This window comes from Coregonus clupeaformis, chromosome 33 (assembly GCF_020615455.1).
Source record: "Coregonus clupeaformis isolate EN_2021a chromosome 33, ASM2061545v1, whole genome shotgun sequence".
In the NCBI taxonomy this organism is placed as follows: Eukaryota; Metazoa; Chordata; class Actinopteri; order Salmoniformes; family Salmonidae; genus Coregonus; species Coregonus clupeaformis.
In genome coordinates this window covers 24,074,365-24,095,357 of record NC_059224.1, presented here as the reverse complement: position 1 = coordinate 24,095,357, position 20,993 = coordinate 24,074,365, and the positions used below count along the sequence as shown (strand labels likewise).

The 20,993-nt window shown below is 44.3% G+C and overlaps 1 protein-coding gene across 11 annotated transcripts in view; it reads left to right on the top strand.

The window, feature by feature from the left end:
* Positions 1-20,955, top strand: part of LOC121548835 (clathrin coat assembly protein AP180-like) — a 44,788-nt gene extending 23,833 nt beyond the window's left edge. Inside the window, exons 7-28 of one of the 11 annotated variants that reach the window (XM_041860434.2) lie at positions 2,921-3,032; positions 3,264-3,370; positions 3,528-3,569; positions 4,148-4,209; positions 4,462-4,467; positions 4,616-4,628; positions 4,738-4,832; positions 5,029-5,105; positions 5,237-5,251; positions 5,687-5,857; positions 8,643-8,735; positions 9,513-9,686; positions 10,028-10,102; positions 10,639-10,719; positions 11,200-11,265; positions 15,352-15,456; positions 17,296-17,320; positions 17,510-17,576; positions 18,904-18,957; positions 19,099-19,179; positions 19,259-19,367; positions 19,494-20,955. In XM_041860434.2, coding sequence (XP_041716368.1) covers positions 2,921-3,032; positions 3,264-3,370; positions 3,528-3,569; positions 4,148-4,209; positions 4,462-4,467; positions 4,616-4,628; positions 4,738-4,832; positions 5,029-5,105; positions 5,237-5,251; positions 5,687-5,857; positions 8,643-8,735; positions 9,513-9,686; positions 10,028-10,102; positions 10,639-10,719; positions 11,200-11,265; positions 15,352-15,456; positions 17,296-17,320; positions 17,510-17,576; positions 18,904-18,957; positions 19,099-19,179; positions 19,259-19,348 — 1,611 coding nt within the window. In that variant the 3' untranslated portion in view covers positions 19,349-19,367; positions 19,494-20,955. Of the gene's footprint in view, positions 1-2,920; positions 3,033-3,263; positions 3,371-3,527; positions 3,570-4,147; positions 4,210-4,461; positions 4,468-4,615; positions 4,629-4,737; positions 4,833-5,028; positions 5,106-5,236; positions 5,252-5,686; positions 5,858-8,642; positions 8,736-9,512; positions 9,687-10,027; positions 10,103-10,638; positions 10,720-11,199; positions 11,266-15,336; positions 15,457-17,295; positions 17,321-17,509; positions 17,577-18,903; positions 18,958-19,098; positions 19,180-19,258; positions 19,368-19,493 lie in introns of all 11 variants that reach the window. The other 10 variants (XM_041860436.2, XM_041860432.2, XM_041860433.2 and 7 more) reach the window with 10 other exon arrangements.
* The last annotated feature ends 38 nt before the right edge of the window (positions 20,956-20,993 follow it).

The window sequence follows — 20,993 nt, the reverse complement described above, 5'->3', positions numbered from 1 at the left end:
ATTAATTTAATAGAGTGAGTTAGGTCTGCTCTATACCAAATTAGCATACCCCTGAGTCCCTTCCCTGTTTCACACCTGGTAGTTTGGTGGATGGGACTACCAGCTCTCTGTAACCTAGAGGGCAACCAGTGGGTCCGTCTCCTCTATACCATGTTTCTTGTAGGATGACAATGTCTGTATTTCCGATTTCTTTGGTGAAGTCCAGATTCCTGCTCTTTAGGCCAAAGGCAGATGACCTCAGGCCTTGGATATTCCAGGATGAAATAGTGAAGGCTTTGTGTTCCATAAAGTGTCTAATGTTGTTGGTTGTGTGGTTTGGCCTCAGGCCAGTAATTGTGAGCAGAGCCTGCTGAGCATCTGGTACATGCCATTGGCTTGGGCTAGTGTAAGAGTGGGTGTTGGGCCTGTTTGCCTGCTCACGGCCTGGGCGTATGTGTGACTTTCATGTTGAGGCCCTCTTTGTGGGAGTGGGGGGCTTGGGGTGGGTAGGAGGGGCATAGGTCTGATCTGAGGGGGCCTAAATGGGGTGTGGGCATGGTTGACTTGGGGGGGGAGTTAATTGGTTGGGGTGGGGGTGTAGATGTGGTTGATGGTGCTGTGGTCTGGATGTAGGTCCTCTCTGCGGGGGTCCTCTATGTGTAGGTCCTGGGGGGTCCCGCAGGTCTGGGAGAGTGTCTCGCTGGTCTGGGCGGGGTGTCTGTTGATCTGTTGCTCCTGTGTGAGGTGTTGGGTCTGCGGTTGAGGGCGATATCCTTTAGGGTCCGGGCGAAGGTGGGCACTGCTGCCTTGTATAGGTGGACCTGGTCGTAAAGGCTGTTCACGTCCAGGGTGGAGTGGTGGGCCAGGAAGACATTTGGTTTTGATGCACAGTCCCGGGAAATACTTGCGTTTACCCGCTGTATGGTAGCAGGGTGGAAGTCTTTTCGTGGTAACAGGGTTGAGATAACCACTTGTGCGTTGGGGAAAGTAGAAGAAGCTTTTCTATCACGCCCTTGAGTGATGTGGCCACCCTTTCCTGCTGTGTTCTCAGGTCGTTTGTGCCTGTGTGTATTATTATGTGGCTGGGTGATCCTAGTCGGTCCTTAGACAGAAGGTCTAGGGCGCGCTGGGTATTTGGACACCAGAGTTTAGACACTGTGTGTTTTGGAAAAAGTTTATTTTCTTGTATGTATTTCCCGTTTGAGTCCATAAGGAGTACAATCTGTGGCTTGTGTATGTCCTCAGTGGGTGTGGGGGGTCGTCATGAGGGCTATCAGGGTGTCTGACTGGGGGGGTTGCTCAGAGGGGTTGGGGTCCCCAGGGCTTGGGGTTCTTCATTTGTTTGTCTGGGTGTGATGTCGAGGCTATGGTCAGGGTCTAGGGTGTACTGTTCTGCTGCGGTGTCGAGACTTTGGCCAGGATCTGAGGTGGGCTGTTCTCTAATGGGTTGTTCAATGTCACCCGTCATCGTTCTCACCTTCTCCTCCAGCACTCTGATCCTCTCCTCTAGTGCTCTGTTCTTCTCCTGCTCCTGCTCTTTCTCCTGTTGATGTTGTCTCACCACAGTCCAGAGTGCAGACATGTCTCTCTCCACCTGCAGCTCTCCAGGTCTAGTTAAGGGGGTGTTGTTGTGCTGGACTGTTGTCTGGGTCTGTGCTGACTGGAGTGTGTTCACCTGCTGTTCCAGCTCCACCTGCCTTACCTCCAGCTGGGTGAATTTATCCTTCATTTCAATGAGGGAGTAGTACTCTGTGCTGGGAAGTTGAGTTTCTGCTTGGGGTTGCTCTGTGGGGTTATTTAATGAAGAGGTCTGGTCTGACCCGCTCGGGGTAGGGGTATCTTTCTCAAGGGACAGCTTCTCCTGCTGAGCTATTTCTTTGATTAGGTGAAAGTCCAGCTGGAACTGTTTGGTGTTGCCTTGAACCAAAACGGTTCCAGATTTATAGAGATTAATATTAGACGACTCAGAGTCCTCGTTGTCCAGTATCCTGAGTTTCCACCCGTCGCTAACACCCCCCCTCTTAACAGAGGGGTAGTGTGCTAGTATGGCAATGTGCCATGCCAGGGGATGGTCTGTGTGGAAGATAAGGTTGCTTATGTTCCCATTTTTATACAAATCAGCAAAAAGTGTCTCGTGCTTCCCCAAAAGAAGTTTCAATTTGTACTCTTTTCGTGTCTTGTCGTTTTTTACATTCAGAGGGTACTGTATTTTAATGACCTCTGAACAGTGGGGGGATGCTTCTAAGGCCTCTTCTAAGGCCTCTAGTTGGGGTAGACTGTAAGACTCTCCTGCCATTGTTGGGCTCAAGGGCTTTGACACCTCTCACTTCACACGTCAGTGCTAATTGAAATTGTATCTCTTTGTAGCAAGCGTAAGCTTGGTAGCCTTAGAATTCAGTCCTTATAATATAAAATATATCATTGTAATGAATTTTTCTTCTTGGTTTTTGAAAGTGAAAAATAGCTTCATACTAAACATTACTCACTCAGTTCCAGGTTGGATGGTGTTTTCAGGTTTCTGTTTGTTTTCCAGAGCATTTGCTGTATAGTTTGAGAATAGTAATCCTTGGTAGTAGAAAGCTTTCCAGGTAATTCCGTCCAAAATCAGGTTGTAGGTTTGGAGTTTTGGTTTGGAATAAAGGTTATGTTGTGGAGGGTAGCATCCTGTATGTGTCCCTGCCAAAAATCCTACTTTATCTAACTCTAAATCTATATTTTTTGTTAAAAATGCAGGAGCAATGTCTTTGAGCTCTCTCTCTCTCTCTCTCTCTCGCTCTCTCTCTCTCTCTCTCTCAATAGCAATGATGCTATTTGTTCTATTGACCTTTTTCTTTCTGTATGGGTGTACAATTGTTGATGTTTCGGCACAGCAGAATATTGCTGGAGTTTAAATAATTAATTAATTAATTTAGTTAATTGATGCTCTTCTTTTAAACTACAGGTCCATCCCAAGGAGCTGAATAACCCTATCATCAACGCAGGGTTCCTGCTGCTCTTCAAGGATCTGGTCAAGCTGTTTGCCTCCTACAATGATGGGGTCATCAATCTATTAGGTGAGCTAGACATTTCATTGGGTGCATCCCAAATGCCACAGTTTTTCCTATATAGTGCACTACTTTTCACCAGAGCCCTATGAGCACTATGGGCCCTGGTCAAAAGTATAAGGGAATAGGGTGCCATTTGAGACACACTCTTTGTCACCTATTAAAATATAAATTACTTCCTTTCACCATGTAGCCATTTAGCAGATGCTCTTTTTCATAACGATTGTCAAATGTCTGTAGAGAAATACTTTAAGATGAAGAAGAGCGACTGCAAGGAGGCCTTGGAGATCTATAAGAGGTTCCTGACCAGGGTCACCAAGATCGGAGAGTTTGTGAAGCTTGCTGAGGTAAAGGAAACTTCCTAACGGATTAGGGCGTATTCTAAGTAACTCCAAATGAAACTAACAGAGTGCTTCCTCATAAACAGTGTATGTCTCTACTTCAAATAGAATGATGCACTGATATGGTTGTGAAATTGTCCCTTGTGTGTGTTTTGTTCCACAGACAGTGGGAGTGGACAAAAATGATATTCCTGACATCAACTATGTAAGTCACTTGTTTTTGTTCTTTCTCTCTGGAAGGATGATGAAATAGTTGTAACACACACACACACACACAGAGATGTCTCATCCATCATAATCTCCCCCCGCGATCCCAGTGTCTGCACCCTGGAGTGGTGACGGACCTAGTAGACTCGGACGACTCGGACTGTCCCTTTAAGCCTATCGAGGACCCGGTAACCATAGAGACACAGGGTGGCTTGGCAGAGTGCCTGTTTGGAGGATGGGGTGTTGGCATGGGATCATTCTACAGACTGACACTTCTGAGTGCAGTGTATGTGTGCGTGTGTGTGTTTGCATATGTGTGTGTACTTCCATGTGCACAAAAGATTGTAGAGTTTAAGTAAAATGTTCCTGAACACTTCATTCTACAGGACATTGAGTTTATACAAAGGTGGGATAGTGGGGTGAGTTAAAAACTAAGGATCTGGAGTGGTGCTGCCATAGAAATAGAATTGGATGTTGCGTTATTTTAAGTGTTGGCATGCAGCGGAATGAGGAACTCAGTGCCATAAACCTGCAGTTTCTGTGTTTCTGATTGGTTCGCTCTTCTTGGACCCGCAGGCTCCCAGCAGTATCCTGGAGTCTCTGGAGACACACATGAACAGCTTGGAGGGGAAGAAGGGGTAAGAGGACCCTGTCTCTAACCACCCCATTTCTGAAAGAGCTAAAATGCGGAAATGTCTCCATAGGTGTCTTTACACAGAGAAAATAGTACATGAGAAATGACAGGGTGAGAGAAACTAGAGGGAGACTCATAACTTGGGCTCTATACTGTCCCAGCACTATAGTGTCCTGGATACAGTTTTCCATTATTATCTTTTACTTTAATCGTTATTCTCTCTTTGTTCCTTTCTGTTCATCATTGGGGATCACAGTGAAGGGTGAGCATAAACACTTTCTTTGGGGTTTGTCAGATGAGTTTATAGTAGTCATGAAAATAAGTAATTTAAATGTATATGATTTCAGCTCTGAAAGGTGATATCTAGCTGTGATGAAATTGTCATATTAACTATTTTCTTTCTCTTTCAGGTCTCCAACAAAGGTGAGTGGAAGATTAAACATTATTTCCCCTTTGTATATCACCACCTTTCTGTTTCTGCTTGTATGTCAACACATGGATACAAATAGGGGTTTCCCTCTCTGTATTCCAGGGGTCCCCTACCAATAACGTGTCCCCTACCTCCACCCCCGCCAAATCTGCAGCCGCCGTGCCCACCCTAGCGCCGCCACCTGAAGAAGCCACCGAGTGAGTGTCCCACTTCCTCTGTCTACCACAGCATTTACCTCACCTCCTCAGCGATTTCCTCAGTTCTTGCATTTTAGGATTCTATCTGTTCCATCCATTTCATAAAATGGTGAATAAGGGAGACTGTATTTCCCCTTTCATCCTCTCTCTCTGCCACCATTTCTCCATCTGTCTCCACCCTTCTACCTCACTCTAGTTCTCTCTTAGATCTGGACCCTCTCTCCTCCTCTGGTCCGTCAGTAGGAGCATCTGCAGCCCCTACGTCCTGGGGAGGTAATATCCCACATCAAAACTTGATACATAGCTTAATTCTTAATTAAAAGTAGTCACATTATCTAATTAACAGTCTACATGCATTTTTCCCCAACACCTTCTCCCATGCTCTTCTGGGGATGCTGCCACAGACCTCCTTGGATCAGGTGAGTGCTTTCCCATAGTGCCCCTGGCATTAACCTCTCTAGTGTGTTAACAGAGTGGGTCAGTTCCTCTAGATCTCCCACTGTGTTTCATAGTGTTGCTCTAGTCTAAGGAAGTAGTCTCTTTCTCTCTCTCTCTGTTTCTCTCTTCTTTCTTTCCCTCCCCCTCATTCCCTTATTGGTTTTGGTTCATACGGGGACTTTATTCTGGGGTTGATTTTGGGGATTTTTTGGTTGCTTTGGTTCTAATGGGATGTTTGGGAATCGGTTGTGGGAATCGGTTGTTTCTTTGAAATTGGGTTGATTTGATGCCTTCATTTGGTTCTAATGGGATTTTTTTGGTTGCTTTGGTTCCTATGGGGTATTTTGGGTTGATTCATGGGGTTGTTTTGGTACCTTGTTTTGGGATTGGTTGGTACACCTTGTGGGTACCTGCAGAAATGGGCGAGTCCATGCTTCCTGACCCCACCCTCGCTGTAGATCCTGCCCCCTCTCCCGCTGGTGTAACATCCACCCCTGCAGCTGCGGAGCCAGGAGTCTCTCTAGCTCCTCCCCCTAGTGCGGCCGCCGCCCCCACCCCCGGCGCGACGAATATGGATCTGCTGGGAGGTCAGTGGGCTTCTGGAGGATTCTCTACAACAGAATCTCTGCTGGACAGCTCAACCCCAACCAACCCGCCACATTCACACAGAACATATAGTGTTCTCTACATGCACATACACACAGTGACACATACCCCAAAACAAACACCATGTGGGCAGAACATGTCAGTCAACACGCACGTACACATACTGGTATGCATTCTGTACATGTCATGCACATTGACACACTGACACAGATATACACACAGAGACAAGCACGCTCACACTTGTCGACACACTCAGACATGCTACTCCTACATTTTTCACATGCTTCTTTTTGTTTGATAGTCTGAAAGCTTTTCCTCAACTTCAGAGAAAAGCCAATCTATCAATCAGAGTCACGTTCTTTATTACCGCCTAAGACCGGGATTCCCAAACTCGGACCTGGGTTCCCCCCTGGGTGCATGTTTTGGTTTTTGCCCTAGCATTACACAGCTGATTCAAATAATCTAAGCTTGATGATGAGCTGGTTATTTGAATCGGCTGTATAGTGCTAGTGAAAAAACCTAAGCGTGCACCCGGGGGGAGGGGGGGTGGGGGGGGCAGGACCGAGTTTGGGAAACCCGGGCCTAAGAGACATCTTGCTTTGCTTCTGGGTTCACACTGTGCCAGACCTAGTTACCGCTTTATAGTTTAGTTGTAGCTAAAGCCCACCATCCAAAGACCTTGCCGTGCCTCCTTTCTGTATTCTCATTCACCCCTTCACCTGTCAATCATTAATGCCACAAAGTAAATGTTTTGTAACTAATGTAAACTGAATTTGTTACAGTAATCAGAAGTTCAGTTCAGCTCAGTTAAAGAGTATCTCTCTCTTTGTGCAATAAAATACCTTTTGATTAATAAGTATATTCATTGAATATATTAAATATTGTATACCTGAAATGACATAATTATTTCATCTAACAGTATAGTACCATATACAGTTGATGTCGGAAGTTTACATACACTTAGGTTGGAGTCATTAAAACACGTTTTCCAACCACTCCACAAATTTCTTGTTAACAAACTATAGTTTTGGCAAGTCGGTTAGGACATCTACTTTGTGCATGACACAAGTAATTTTTCCAACAATTGTTTACAGACAGATTATTTCACTTATAATTCACTGTATCACAATTCCAGTGGGTCAGAAGTTTACATACACTAAGTTGACTGTGCCTTTAAACAGCTGAAGCCATGATGTCATGGCTTTAGAAGCTTCTGATAGGCTAATTGATATAATTTGAGTCAATTGGAGGTGTACCTGTGGATGTATTTCAAGGCCTACCTTCAAACTCAGTGCCTCTATGCTTGACATCATGGGAAAATCAAAATAAATCAGCCAAGATCTCAGGAAAAATAATTGTAGACCTCCACAAGTCTGGTTCATCCTTGGGAGCAATTTCCAAACGCCTGAAGGTACCACGTTCATCTGTACAAACAATAGTACGCAAGTATAAACACCATGGGACCACGCAGCTGTCATACCGCTCAGGAAGGAGACATGTTCTGTCTCCTAGAGATGAACGTACTTTGGTGCGAAAAGTGCAAATCAATCCCAGAACAACAACAAAGGACCTTGTGAAGATGCTGGAGGAAACAGGTACAAAAGTATCTAAATCCACAGTAAAACGAGTCATATATCGACATAACCTGAAAGGCCGCCCAGCAAGGAAGAAGCCACTGCTCCAAAACCGCCATAAAAAAAAGCCAGACTATGGTTTGCAACTGAGAGATCGTACTTTTTGGAGAAATGTCCTCTGGTCTGATGAAACAAAAATAGAACTGTTTGGCCATAATGACCATTGTTATGTTTGGTGGAAAAAGGGGGTTGCTTGCAAGCCAAAGAACACCATCCCAACCGTGAAGAACGGGGGTGGCAGCATCATGCTGTGGGGGTGCTTTGCTGCAGGAGGAACTGGTGCACTTCACAAAATAGATCAGCATCATGAGGAAGGAAAATTATGTGGATATATTGAAGCAACATCTCAAGACATCAGTCAGGAAGTTAAAGCTTGGTCGTAAATGAGTCTTCCAAATGGACAATGACCCCAAGCATACTTCATAAGTTGTGGCAAAATGGCTTAAGGACAACAAAGTCAAGGTATTGGAGTGGCCATCACAAAGCCCTGACCTTAATCCTATAGAAAATGTGTGGGCAGAACTGAAAAAGCGTGTGTGAGCAAGGAGGCCTACAAACCTGACTCAGTTACACCAGCTCTGTCAGGAGGAATGGGCCAAAATTCACCCAACTTATTGTGGGAAGCTTGTGGAAGGCTACCCGAAACGTTTGACCCAAGTTAAACAATTTAAAGGCAATGCTACCAAACACTAATTGAGTGTATGTAAACTTCTGACCCACTGGGAATGTGATGAAATAAATAAAAGCTGAAATAAATCATTCTCTGTACTATTATTCTGACATTTCACATTCTTAAAATAAAGTGGTGATCCTAACTGACAGGGAATTTTTACTACGATTAAATGTCAGGAATTGTGAAAAACTGATTTTAAATGTATTTGGCTAAGGTGTATGTAAACTTCCGACTTCAACTGTATTAAATACACGAATAACGTAAAAGTAGTATTTCTAAACTCTACAGGCACAGTCTATCTTTTTTTAGTGGCTTCTTGACCTTCCTTTTCTGAAGTTCCTTTACTGACTTATTATCTCTTTCTTGTCTGGCTTGTGTTTCTTTTCCCTGTTCTGTCTCTCCGTATCTCTCTCTCTTTACCTCTTTCTCTGTGGTCTGTGTGTGTGTGTTGGGTATCAGATGCATTTTCGACCCCTGTTCCCACCTCTGATGCCTCTGCTGAGGGCGGAGCTCCGACCTCCACGCCAACCCCAGCCGCTGACGCTGCAGCCGGTGGGTTACAGGACATGTATATCTGTGACTGTGTGGCGTCTGTCTGTGTAAATGGCTGTGTGTATATTTTTGTGGTTGTACGTACTGTATGTGTGTGTTTGGCTGTGTTCCAGTGCTCAGATGCATCCATATGCTTTTGTATATGGAGAGTGTGTTTCCACAGTTGATCCCATTGTTTTGAGCGGGTGTAGCTAGGTTCCCTAGAGATGTGATGCTGCTGGCTGTTTCTAGGCATGGCTGATGTTGTTACCATGGAGATTGGTGCTGAGGTTGCTATGAGAACAGTAGTTGACCACTACATGCTAGATTTCGCCTGGGGCTTCCTTTCCTTCTGTAAACTCTATCCCAAAATGCATCTGCAAGCTCCTTGTTTACACTCTGTAAATCTGGTGTGTTATTGGTATACTAGGGAGTATAATGAGAGAGGATGAATACTACTAATATTGTTTTTTCCAATATGTTTCCTGCTACCCCTATTTTCACAAATCATGTTATTTTCCTATCATTTTTCATCAGACATGCATATTTTCCAGATTATCTCTTGATCATATACAGTACTTCATAGTTCTTTACATTTACTTTTTGTTTCTAAAGAATATGGAGCTGTGCATTCTTAACTGAGCTTGTATCTTCTCTCTCAGAATCTCAGCCAAATGCAGCTACTCCTCTTCCCTATTTAACAGAATATAGCTCTTGTCATTTCACATTGTGTTATGGTCGTTGTGTAACATCCTCATCTCCCCTTGTCATCCCCTCCCCCGTTCTCTCCTCCCAAAGACCCCTTTGCCCCCTCTGGTTGCAGCTCAGATGCAGTATATCCAGGGCTGGACCTGTTTGCCGTGATGCCTATGGAGAACAAATGCTTTAACTCAGTGGCGCCCCCTCCTGCCCCCTCATCCACCATCACAGCACCTATACCCCCCACCACCCCATCAATAGACCTCTTCAGTGGTAAATGTTTACACGTGTGTGTGGTACTTTATAACCTTTTCTTTTGTCCTCTTTCGTCCCTGTCCTCTACTCTGCATCCGTGTCCTCTCCTCTCCTGCATTTTTTCAGTCGACTGCATTTTTCCTGGGTGTCCTTTTGTCTTTGTGAGGCTAACTTGCACATATCGCTGTTCCTCTGCTTCCTTTCAGCTTGAATGCATTCTGCTGCCTTTCTGCTCCTGCATTGACTTTCAATCACAATTGTTCATCTAATTAATCAGTGTTTGTGTTCTGCTGTTCTCATCTCAATGTGTTTGTGTGTGTGTGTGTGTCTGTGTGGGTGGGTGTTTTCTTGCCCTGTAGCTATGTTTGATTCCATGCCAGATACAAGCTTCACCAAAGCAGACCCTGCCCCCAGTGTTGACATGTTTGGAGCAGGTATCCAGACTCGCGCCATCTCACTGCTCTCCTCCTTGCTACTCTCCTCCCCTCTCCCACTTTCCCTTTGCCATTTTTTCCCCTCTCCTCCATTCTCCATTTCACATCTCTCCATCGGTTGTCTCTTTGTCCTTGATCAGTAAAGAAAAGGAATTGTGAATGATTTCCTCTGGGTCTGCTGCAGGCTATTCAGCAGGGCCTCAGCTGCTCTCTCTCTCTCTCTCTCTCTCTCTCTCTCTCTCTCTCTCTCTCTCTCTCTCTCTCTCTCTCTCTCTCTCTCTCTCTCTCTCTCTCTCTCTCTCTCTCTCTTTCTCTCTCTTTCTCTCTCTCTTTCTCTCTCTCTCTCTCTCTCTCTATTTTCCTCCACTCTACTTTGTGTCTCAGTATGTTTATTTATTATAAACTAAAACCTTGTTGTCTTTCTCAACATGTGTTTGGAGTGCTGTTTCTATATGTACATTTGTGCATGTGCATTATTATCTTTCAGGGATACGATTGTGTACCAATCTAACCCTCCTCTACCCCTCCCCTTACAGCAGATGCCTTCTCCTCCCCTGCCCCCCTCCTCTCCTCCACCCGCCCAACGGACAAGGGGGTGATCATGGACATGTTTGGGGGTGGGTAACTGTACACCCTCCCCCCTCCCCTCACTATGCCCCTTGCTGCTGGTCGACAGTCTTCATATGAGTTGCCTCTCTTGAGCAGAAAATCCATAACTTTAATTTATTATTTTCATCATGTCATTCACCTTCATCAACATTTCTCATTCTGACCCATAGACTTGTTAGTGTAGTTAAGTTGTTAACTGTGGTATTCAGGCAGTACACAGTTACTTTTCTATATCCTCTCTACAGCATATTGAGTTTGTTGCTAAGAAGATATATTGCATATTGGGATCAAAGGAGTTTCTGTTGGTGTGTACTGTACGTGTGTATACCTGTGTATGTTTACTGTCCTATCTGACAGTGATAATGCTGCTCTATCTGTTTGGTGTTTGTAGTGTGGAGCGGATGGCTGACTTCTTAACCCTTCTCTGCCCTCATGCTGCACTGCTAATGGCTTGGCCCACCTTGGCCTGGTATGGTTTTACCCATCAGAATCCACCGGTGGAGAGACCAAGCCTGCTGCCCCTGCAGCTGCCTCTGGTGCTGAGCTGATGGCAGGTAACGTACCTACCGATGCACAACACACCCACCATGTACGACACACCCACCAGGCATGACCCATTCACATTGTATGCAAGACACATACAGTGGGGAGAACAAGCATGTAGAGGTCTGTAATTTTTATCATATGTACACTTCAATTGTGAGAGACGGATCTAAAACAAAAATCCAGAAAATCACATTGTATGATTTTTAAGTAATTAATTTGAATTTTATTGCATGACATAAGTATTTGAAACCTTGGTTTGCAATTACAGAGATCATATGTTTCCTGTAGGTCTTGACCAGGTTTGCACACACTGCAGCAGGGATTTTGGCCCACTCCTCCATACAGACCTTCTCCAGATCCTTCAGGTTTCGGGGCTGTCGCTGGGCAATACGGACTTTCAGCTCTCTCCAAAGATTTTCTATTGGGTTCAGGTCTGGAGACTGGCTAGGCCACTCCAGGACCTTGAGATGCTTAATAATATAAATAATAATATGCCATTTAGCAGACGCTTTTATCCAAAGCGACTTACAGTCATGCGTGCATACATTTTTGTGCATGGGTGGTCCCGGGGATCGAACCCACTACCCTGGCGTTACAAGCGCCGTGCTCTACCAGCTGAACTACAGAGGACCATGCTTCTTACGGAGCCACTCCTTAGTTGCCCTGACTGTGTGTTTCGGGTCGTTGTCATGCTGGAAGACCCAGCCACGACCCATCTTCAATGCTCTTACTGAGGGAAGGAGGTTGTTGGCCAAGATCTCGCGATACATGGCCCCATCCATCCTCCCCTCAATACGGTGCAGTCGTCCTGTCCCCTTTGCAGAAAAGCATCCCCAAAGAATGATGTATCCACCTCCATGCTTCACGGTTGGGATGGTGTTCTTGGGGTTGTACTCATCCTTCTTCTTCCTCCAAACACGGCGAGTGGAGTTTAGACCAAAAAAGCTCTATTTTTCTCTCATCAGACCACATGACCTTCTCCCATTCCTCCTCTGGATCATCCAGATGGTCATTGGCAAACTTCAGACGGGCCTGGACATGCGCTGGCTTGAGCAGGGGGACCTTGCGTGCGCTGCAGGATTTTAATCCATGACGGCGTAGTGTGTTACTAATGGTTTTCTTTGAGACTGTGGTCCCAGCTCTCTTCAGGTCATTGACCAGGTCCTGCCGTGTAGTTCTGGGCTGATCCCTCACCTTCCTCATGATCATTGATGCCCCACGAGGTGAGATCTTGCATGGAGCCCCAGACCGAGGGTGATTGACCGTCATCTTGAACTTCTTCCATTTTCTAATAATTGCGCCAACAGTTGTTGCCTTCTCACCAAGCTGCTTGCCTATTGTCCTGTAGCCCATCCCAGCCTTGTGCAGGTCTACAATTTTGTCCCTGATGTCCTTACACAGCTCTCTGGTCTTGGCCATTGTGGAGAGGTTGGAGTTTGTTTGATTAAGTGTGTGGACAGGTGTCTTTTATACAGGTAACGAGTTCAAATAGGTGCAGTTAATACAGGTAATGAGTGGAGAACAGGAGGGCTTCTTAAAGAAAAACTAACAGGTCTGTGAGAGCCGGAATTCTTACTGGTTGGTAGGTGATCAAATACTTATGTCATGCAATAAAATGCAAATTAATTACTTAAAAATCATACAATGTGATTTTCTGGATTTTTGTTTTAGATTCCATCTCTCACAGTTGAAGTGTACCTATGATAAAAATTACAGATCTCTACATGCTTTGTAAGTAGGAAAACCTGCAAAATCGGCAGTGTATCAAATACTTATTCTCCCCACTGTAACAGTAATTATAAACTGGGTGGTTCGATCCCTGAATGCTGATTGGCTGAAAGCCATGTTATATCAGACCGTATGACAAAACATTTATTTTGACTCTTCTAATTACGTTGGCAACCAGTTTATAATAGCAATAAGGCACCTTGGGGGTTTGTGGTATATGGCCAATATACCACGGCTAAGGGCTGTATCCAGGCACTCCACGTTGCATCGTGCTTACGATGGGCCTTAATGCTTAAATATACCACATATAATATTTTCCATTGTACATCGCCAAATATATCTGACATTATAAAGTTACAGTAGATATATTAAAAGTATATTGTGTGTGTGTATTTGATGTCAAATAACTTGGATATTTTTGACATTCTAGATATATTATTTCACATCCATATTTTGTATACAGTGATCATTCCTTGATTTGACTTATTTAATCACCCTTGTATTAGCAACAACAGGCAGCACACATGTATATGAACATGTGTCTGTCTGAATGAATACATCCTGATTGTGTGTAACTTGGTTTTATGGCCATTCAACATGCATACTGCTGTTTCGTATGGTCATTATTGTTCGAGCTTATGTCCTTAGTTGTCTCTCTCACTCAGTTGATGGTGTGTGACTTTTTTGTGTTTTTCACTCAGCCACGTGGTAACCTTGGTAACTGTGTTACCGTGGCAATGTTCCCTGTGCTCACCTAGTTCATGGTCATGGCTGTCACTTGCCTGCATGCTATGTAACTGACGATCTGCAAATTCTACTGCTTAAGGCTTAACTCTCTCTCTCCCCCATCTCTCTTTCTCTCGCAACATTTGTCATCTAACTCACTCAATTATTTTTCCCTTCACTACTCTGTCCCTTCTTACCCTTCCATCCTCTCCCTCCCCCTTCTCTCCTTCTGCACTTTCTCTCTCTCTCTCTCTCTCTCTCTCTCTCTCTCTCTCTCTCTCTGTCTCTGTCTCTGTCTCTGTCTCTGTCTCGCTCTCTCTCTCTCTCTCTCTCTCTCTCAATCACTCGCTCTCACACTATCTCTATCCTCTCGTTCTCTCTTTTCTCTCTCTCCATCTGGCTCTGGGGCTGGTTCATTGCTTGCTTCCTGCTCTCTGATTGGGTGAGTGTTCATGCTCATTGATGCGCTGGTTTCCCACAGTGCATTGCTGCATTGCAGTAGGAAGCTACTGCTGCTGTTTTGTTCCCTCTGCTCTGACAGATGCTTAATATATATACAATGTGTGAGACGCTCACATCACAACGCCCACTTAGCTTTGTACTGGCTGAGCTGCAGTGCTTTCTCACTCTAGAGTAGAGTCTGCATCCTTACTGTCACCTAGATACGGAGGATGATACCCTATCTCAAACAAGCTAGCTAACAGGATACTACACTCTTAGAAAAAAGGGTTCCAAAAGTGTTCTTCGGATGTCCCCATAGGAGAACCCTTTTTGGTTTCAGGAAGAACCTTTTTGGGTTCCATGTAGAACCCTCTGTGGAAAGGATTCTACATGGAACCCAAAAGGGTTCTACCTGGAACCAAAAAGGGTTCTTCAAAGGGTTCTCCTATGTGAAAGCCGAAGAACCCTTTTAGGTTCTAGATAGCACCACAAGAGTGTAACACTATTGAGTAGCGCTAAATAAACAAAATATGAATGCTCTTTATTGATATTACATGTACATGGAGAGCATTACTTAAACTGTATATTGCATATTTGTGTGTGTGTGAAGGCACAGTACGTGACTGCCCTCACAGTCATACTGAGCATCAGTTCGAGGGCTTGCTATGCTCGTCTCTGATCACTGTTGTCATGGAGAGCGTATCAATATGTTGTCATGGTAATCCCACTCGTAAGGAGGACCCATCCGTTATGATCAGAGAGGATTATTGTGGCTGTTTGATCTAAATCTGTCTCTCACCCCCCCCCCTCTCTCTCTCTCCAACTCTCACCCCTCTCACACTCTCTCACTCTCTATCTCTCACCCTCTCGCTCTCTCATGCTATTTCTCTCCCTCCTTCTCTCTCACCACTCTCATTCACTAACTCACTCACTCACTCACTCACTCACTCACTCACTCACTCTCTCTCTCTCTCTCTCTCTCTCTCTCTCTCTCTCTCTCTCTCTCTCTCTCTCTCTCTCTCTCTCTCTCACCCCTCTATCTCTCTCTTTCTCCCCTCTCCCTCTCTCTCACCCCTTTCTCTCCTTCTTTTCTCACTCTCTCCCCCTCTCTCCATCCTCTTCTCCCCCCTCCCCTTTGCTCTCTCTCTTCCCCATCTCTCCCCCCTTCTCGGTGTCTCCTGTAGCGTTTGATGGTCTAGGGGATGTGTTGATGCCTTCTATGACGCCCCAGGCCGGGGCCGCCTCGTCTCCAGTCAAACCTATGGGAGGAGACCTGGACGCCACTATGGCTAGCATGGCTAGCAGTAAGTCTCTGAGCAGACACAGGACAGTGATTCTCTATTTGGCCTGAAGCATTTCAGCATCATGGTGCTGCCCACATATGCATAGACATGTATTTACACGGTAGTTACATACCGTTGCTAGGTACATTGTCATTACAGTGGAGTTACAGTTGAAGTCAGAAGTCAGAAGTTTACATACACCTTAGCCAAATATATTTAAACTCAGTTTTTCACAATTCCTGACATGTAATCCTAGTAAAAATTCCCTGTCTTAGGTCAGTTAGGATCACCACTTTATTTTAAGAATGTGAAATGTCAGAATAATAGTAGAGAGAATTATTTATTTCAGCTTTTATTTATTTCATCACATTCCCAGTGGGTCCGAAGTTTACATACACTCAATTAGTATTTGGTAGCATTGCCTTTAAATTGTTTAACTTGGGTTAAACGTTTCGGGTAGCCTTCCACAAGCTTCCCACAATAGGTTGGGTGAATTTTGGCCCATTCCTCCTGACAGAGCTGGTGTAACTGAGTCAGGTTTGTAGGCCTCCTTGCTCGCACATGCTTTTTCAGTTCTGCCCACAAATGTTCTATAGGATTGAGGTCAGGGCTTTGTGATGGCCACTCCAATACCTTGACTTTGCTTGGGGTCATTGTCCATTTTGAAGACCCATTTGCGACCAAGCTTTAACTTCCTGACTGATGTCTTGAGATGTTGCTTCAATATATCCACATAATATTCCTTCCTCATGATGCCATCTATTTTGTGAAGGGCTTGCAAGCTACCTCCTTTTTCCTCCAAACATAACGGTGGTCATTATGGCCAAACAGTTCTATTTTTGTTTCCTCAGACCAGAGGACATTTCTCAAAAATGTACGATCTTTGTCCCCATGTGCAGTTGCAAACCGTAGTCTGGCTTTTTTATGGCGGTTTTGGAGCAGTGGCTTCTTCCTTGCTGAGCGGCCTTTCAGGTTATGTCAATATACGTTTTGGGATTGATTTGCACTTTTCATCTCTAGGAGACAGAACGCGTCTCCTTCCTGAGTGGTATGACGGCTGCGTGGTCCCATGGTGTTTATAATAATAATAATAACATGCCATTTAGCAGACGCTTTTATCCAAAGCGACTTACAGTCATGTGCGCATACATTTTTACGTATGGGTGGTCCCGGGGATCGAACCCACTACCCTGGCGTTACAAGCGCCATGCTCTACCAATTGAGCTACAGAGGACCACAAGTTTATACTTGCGTACTATTGTTTGTACAGATGAACATTTGGAAATTGCTCCCAAGGATGAACCTGACTTGTGGAGGTCTACAATTTTCTTTCTGAGGTCTTGGCTGATTTCTTTTGATTTTTCCATGATGTCAAGCAAAGAGGCACTGAGTTTGAAGGTAGGCCTTGAAATACATCCACGGGTACACCTCCAATTGACTCAGATGATGTCAATTAGCCTATCAGAAGCTTCTAAAGCCATGACATCATTTTCTGGAATTTTCCAAGCTGTTTAAAGGCACAGTCAACTTAGTGTATGTAAACTTCCGACCCACTGGAATTGTGGTACAGTGAATTATAAGTTAAATAATCTGTCTGTAAACAATTTTTGGAAAAATTACTTGTGTCATGCACAAAGTAGATGTCCTAACCGACTTGCCAAAACTATAGTTTCTTAACAAGAAATGTGTGGCGTGGTTGAAAAACTAGTTTTAATGACTCCAATCTAAGTGTATGTAAACTTCCGACTTCAAATGTACATCATGTTACATAGTACTTACAAATGTGATAAGATACTGAATGGACATTATTCTATGACTGGGAAATATCAATTGTCCAATGTCATATTTTCTTTCTCTTAGATCTGGGAATGGGGAGCCAAAAACCGTACGTTTTCCTGTTTTGAGTCTGTGTCTCTTTGTGTGTCGACATGTCACTTAATGTCATGGATTACAATCACATAGCATTTTCCAAGTGCTCAATGAGCTTTACATTTTTAAAAGGTTGGGAGGCTATATCTGTCCTTTCTTGCTCTTTTTCTAATGGCTTACTGACTGATTGACATCTCTTCCGCAGGGGGGAGAACACGATGGGAGGCTGGTCAACTCCTCAGGTAGCTCCTCCCAGTTGGGGCGCTCCAATGGTAAATGTTGTCTGGTTCATATAGCATGGAGTGCAGCCACATGGCAGTGACGGGCATGGAATGGAACCAATTACACGCGCCGCTCCTCTCGGACTCTCCAAGGTGTTCCAATCACAACGCTGGGAAAATATACATTTGGAATTTGGCTTTCGGTTTAAAAGGGGTGAACATTTTGTGGGGAAACTAAGGGGATGGTTTGGGAATAACCCCTGGAGAGCTCTGAGAGGGCTGAGGTTTGTCCCAAACTAAGGAGCTGCTTGGAAAACTACTTCCCATTTCTTCTCTTATGGTTCTGACCTCGAGCAAGCCACCTGACCCTTCGCTGACCCCGAAATGTCCCGCTCATCTGCATATATCCTTATTTCTATCCCCATTGGCTTTCTTTAGCAACAGCTCCTCTTCCCAGGGTCCAAACGAAACACAAGACAAAACAGTCGCATTGCTTTAGCTTCATTACATTTTAGTCATTTAGCAGACGCTCTTATCCAGAGCGACTTACAGTTAGTGAGTGCATACATTTTTATACTGGAATCGAACCCACAACCATGGCATTGCAAATGCCATGCTCTACCAACTGAGCTACATCCCTGCCGGCCATTCCCTGCCCTACCCTGGACCAATTGTGCGCCGCCCCATGGGTCTCCCGGTCGCGGCCGGCTACGACAGAGCCTGGATTTGAACCTTAGACCACTGCGCCACTCGGGAGGACAAATGATCTTCATCATCTAATATGCTGCACTTACCATTGGCCAAAAAGCTTTCGCTATAGGGTCTGTAGTTGCTGTATTACCCCATGGCTTCAGCTGTTCATTTAGCCAAAGCCTCACTACTGATATGAAAATCAGATATTTAGTAGCTGATTAAACTGTTCTGCCTGATCATGTGTTCCTATAATTGACCCTGTGATTCTGCTTGAGCAAATCACCTGAACCTGATTTTAGAGGCTAGGTTTTCAATGCCATCTCTTTTTCTTTCTTTCTTTCTTTCTTTCTTTTTTCTTTCTTTCTTTCTTTCTTTCTTTCTTTCTTTCTTTCTTTCTTTCTTTCTTTCTTTCTTTCTTTCTTTCTTTCTTTCTTTCTTTCTTTCTTTCTTTCTTTCTTTCTCTCTCTTTCTCTCCCTCTCTCTCTCTCTCTCTCTCTGTCTCTCTGTCTTGCTCTCGTTCTCTCTCTGTGTGTGTGTTAGAATCTGTTTTTATGATGTCTTTGTCTGTGTTGTGTGTCTCAGTGATATGTCTGTGTGTTTGCTGTTGCAGTGTTGTCTTTGTTGTGCCTGTGTTGTATGTAGTGTAGTAACATCCCACCTCCTCTCCCCCCCTCCACACCCCTAGAACGTTCCAATGGGGTCCCCTTCTTTTATGGGGTCTAACCAAGGATTCAGCATGGTAAGACCACTCCGCCCTCTGTCTAGGACCATTAGGAGCACCTAAGATGGCAAATTACCCCATTAGGTGGCCCACGTAGTTTGGTGCCATTGTGAGAGATAGTGGCTGCCATAGTGTCCGACTGTCTCCTCTCTCTCTCAGGGCGGGGCGGTCGGTGCTGGAGCTCCCATGATGCCCATGGTTAGGCCAGGCTTTGGAGCCCCTGCAGCCCCAGGAGCACCGGTAAGACACACAGAGTACACACACACACACACACACACACACACACACCTATTCCATGACACAGTGTTTCCTGTGACAGATGGGATCTCCAGGGATGGCCGGGAGCCCGAGGAGGCCTCCGCCCCCCAAGAATGCCCTGGATGACCTCAACATCAAGGACTTCATGTAAACCCCTCTAACCCTCCAAGGTAGGGCTCTCTCTCTCACAGTGGCACCAAACTACATACACACAATGCAATGAAAAGAGACAGTTACAGAATAACATTGTGGTAATCAACTCTCTCTCTCTCCTCTCTCTTCTCTCCTCTCTCCAGAGGTTGTCGTTGTGTCTGAAGCTCTATGGATGTGGATGTGTGCACTCCCCGCCTTCCTGTTACGCCCCAGCCCCTTCAGCCAATCAGCCATCAGCATTACGACCCATGCCCTCTGACTTCCCTGTAACCCCGTCCTCCCTCTCTGTCTGATGTTTTAGCACAAACCGTGGATGTGAATCATAGATACAGAAAACAAAAATGTGTATGTATGTGTGAGTGTACTTCAATGTTATCCTTTACTTAAATTAAGAGAAAAAATGTACCATAAAAAATTGACTTGGAATGGTGAGTCTGCGTTTCCCAGACAAGGAATGTGTTGTTAACCGTGGACTGTGTTCGGTGTGTGTAAACCTCACTGGCCAATCCTTGCCCTATCCCCTCCCTTGCTGTCCAATCAAATTATGTACTGATCTGTGTTTCTGACATTATTCAACACTTAGTTGTACTTCCTCTCTCCATTCATTGACCAATCCAGCCTCTTATACAGTTCTATGGGTGTATATTGATGAATATTGAAAGATTTATCATCACAAATCTGGGTTTATGAGATGACAAATCATATGACAACTTCCATTTTCCGTTCAATTCATTTTTGTTTTATTTTGACTTTTTTTTATTGTGTGACACAAAATTAGTTGACTATGTTAAAATTGACATATGCATTTTTGAATATTTTAAATGATAGATTATACATATATTTATTTAATCTTTGTTTTGAGAGAAAATGTATAATATATTTTAATTATGTCTATGAATTGAAAAAAATGCAGGAAGATTCGAAAAATATCCTTTCCCTTGTACAGTATCTCCCTATCTGTATTTGAAGGCAGTATTGAATGAAAACTCAGTCCGTGTTTACTGTTGCACTCCCTGTTGGTGTGAAGTGGTACTGCATTTAAGTGTGTCAAGTGAAGTTGATCTGGGCTGCATCCAAATACTTTTAAAAATCGAAATGTACTTGTCTCCTTTCCTTAACGGTCAATTATCTGAATTGACTCGATAGGTGAAAAGCAGTTGGTGGAAACCAATGCAGTCCTTACACCTATCAGTGGTCATGGAGTGAAGGAGACAAGGAAATGTTTGTAAACATTATTGGGACACAGACCACATCCACAAGGTCATTGTGGAGCAGTGATCAGTAAGGTTGTAGCAACGCTCCAGGGGTGTTGGGAACTAATTGGCTGTAAAGCATTCAGATATACACTGGATGTTCCATGTGTTGTTTTTCTTCCAAAGTGACTATCTTAATCTGTTGTGAAAAAAAATGTTGAGAAAGAAAAAGATACATAAAAGTATCATATAAAATAATGTGGATAACAATGTTTGCTATATATTTGGTTGAAGGCACTGTTGTTTGGTTCTTGGATGGCATCACTCCTCTCCTCTCCCCCACTTGCATGTGAGTCCCATTGAGGTCCAATAAAATTCAAATACACTGATTGAAATACTTCAGGCCTTATCACTTATGTCTCCACTGTTGTCATTCATGATTGATGTTCA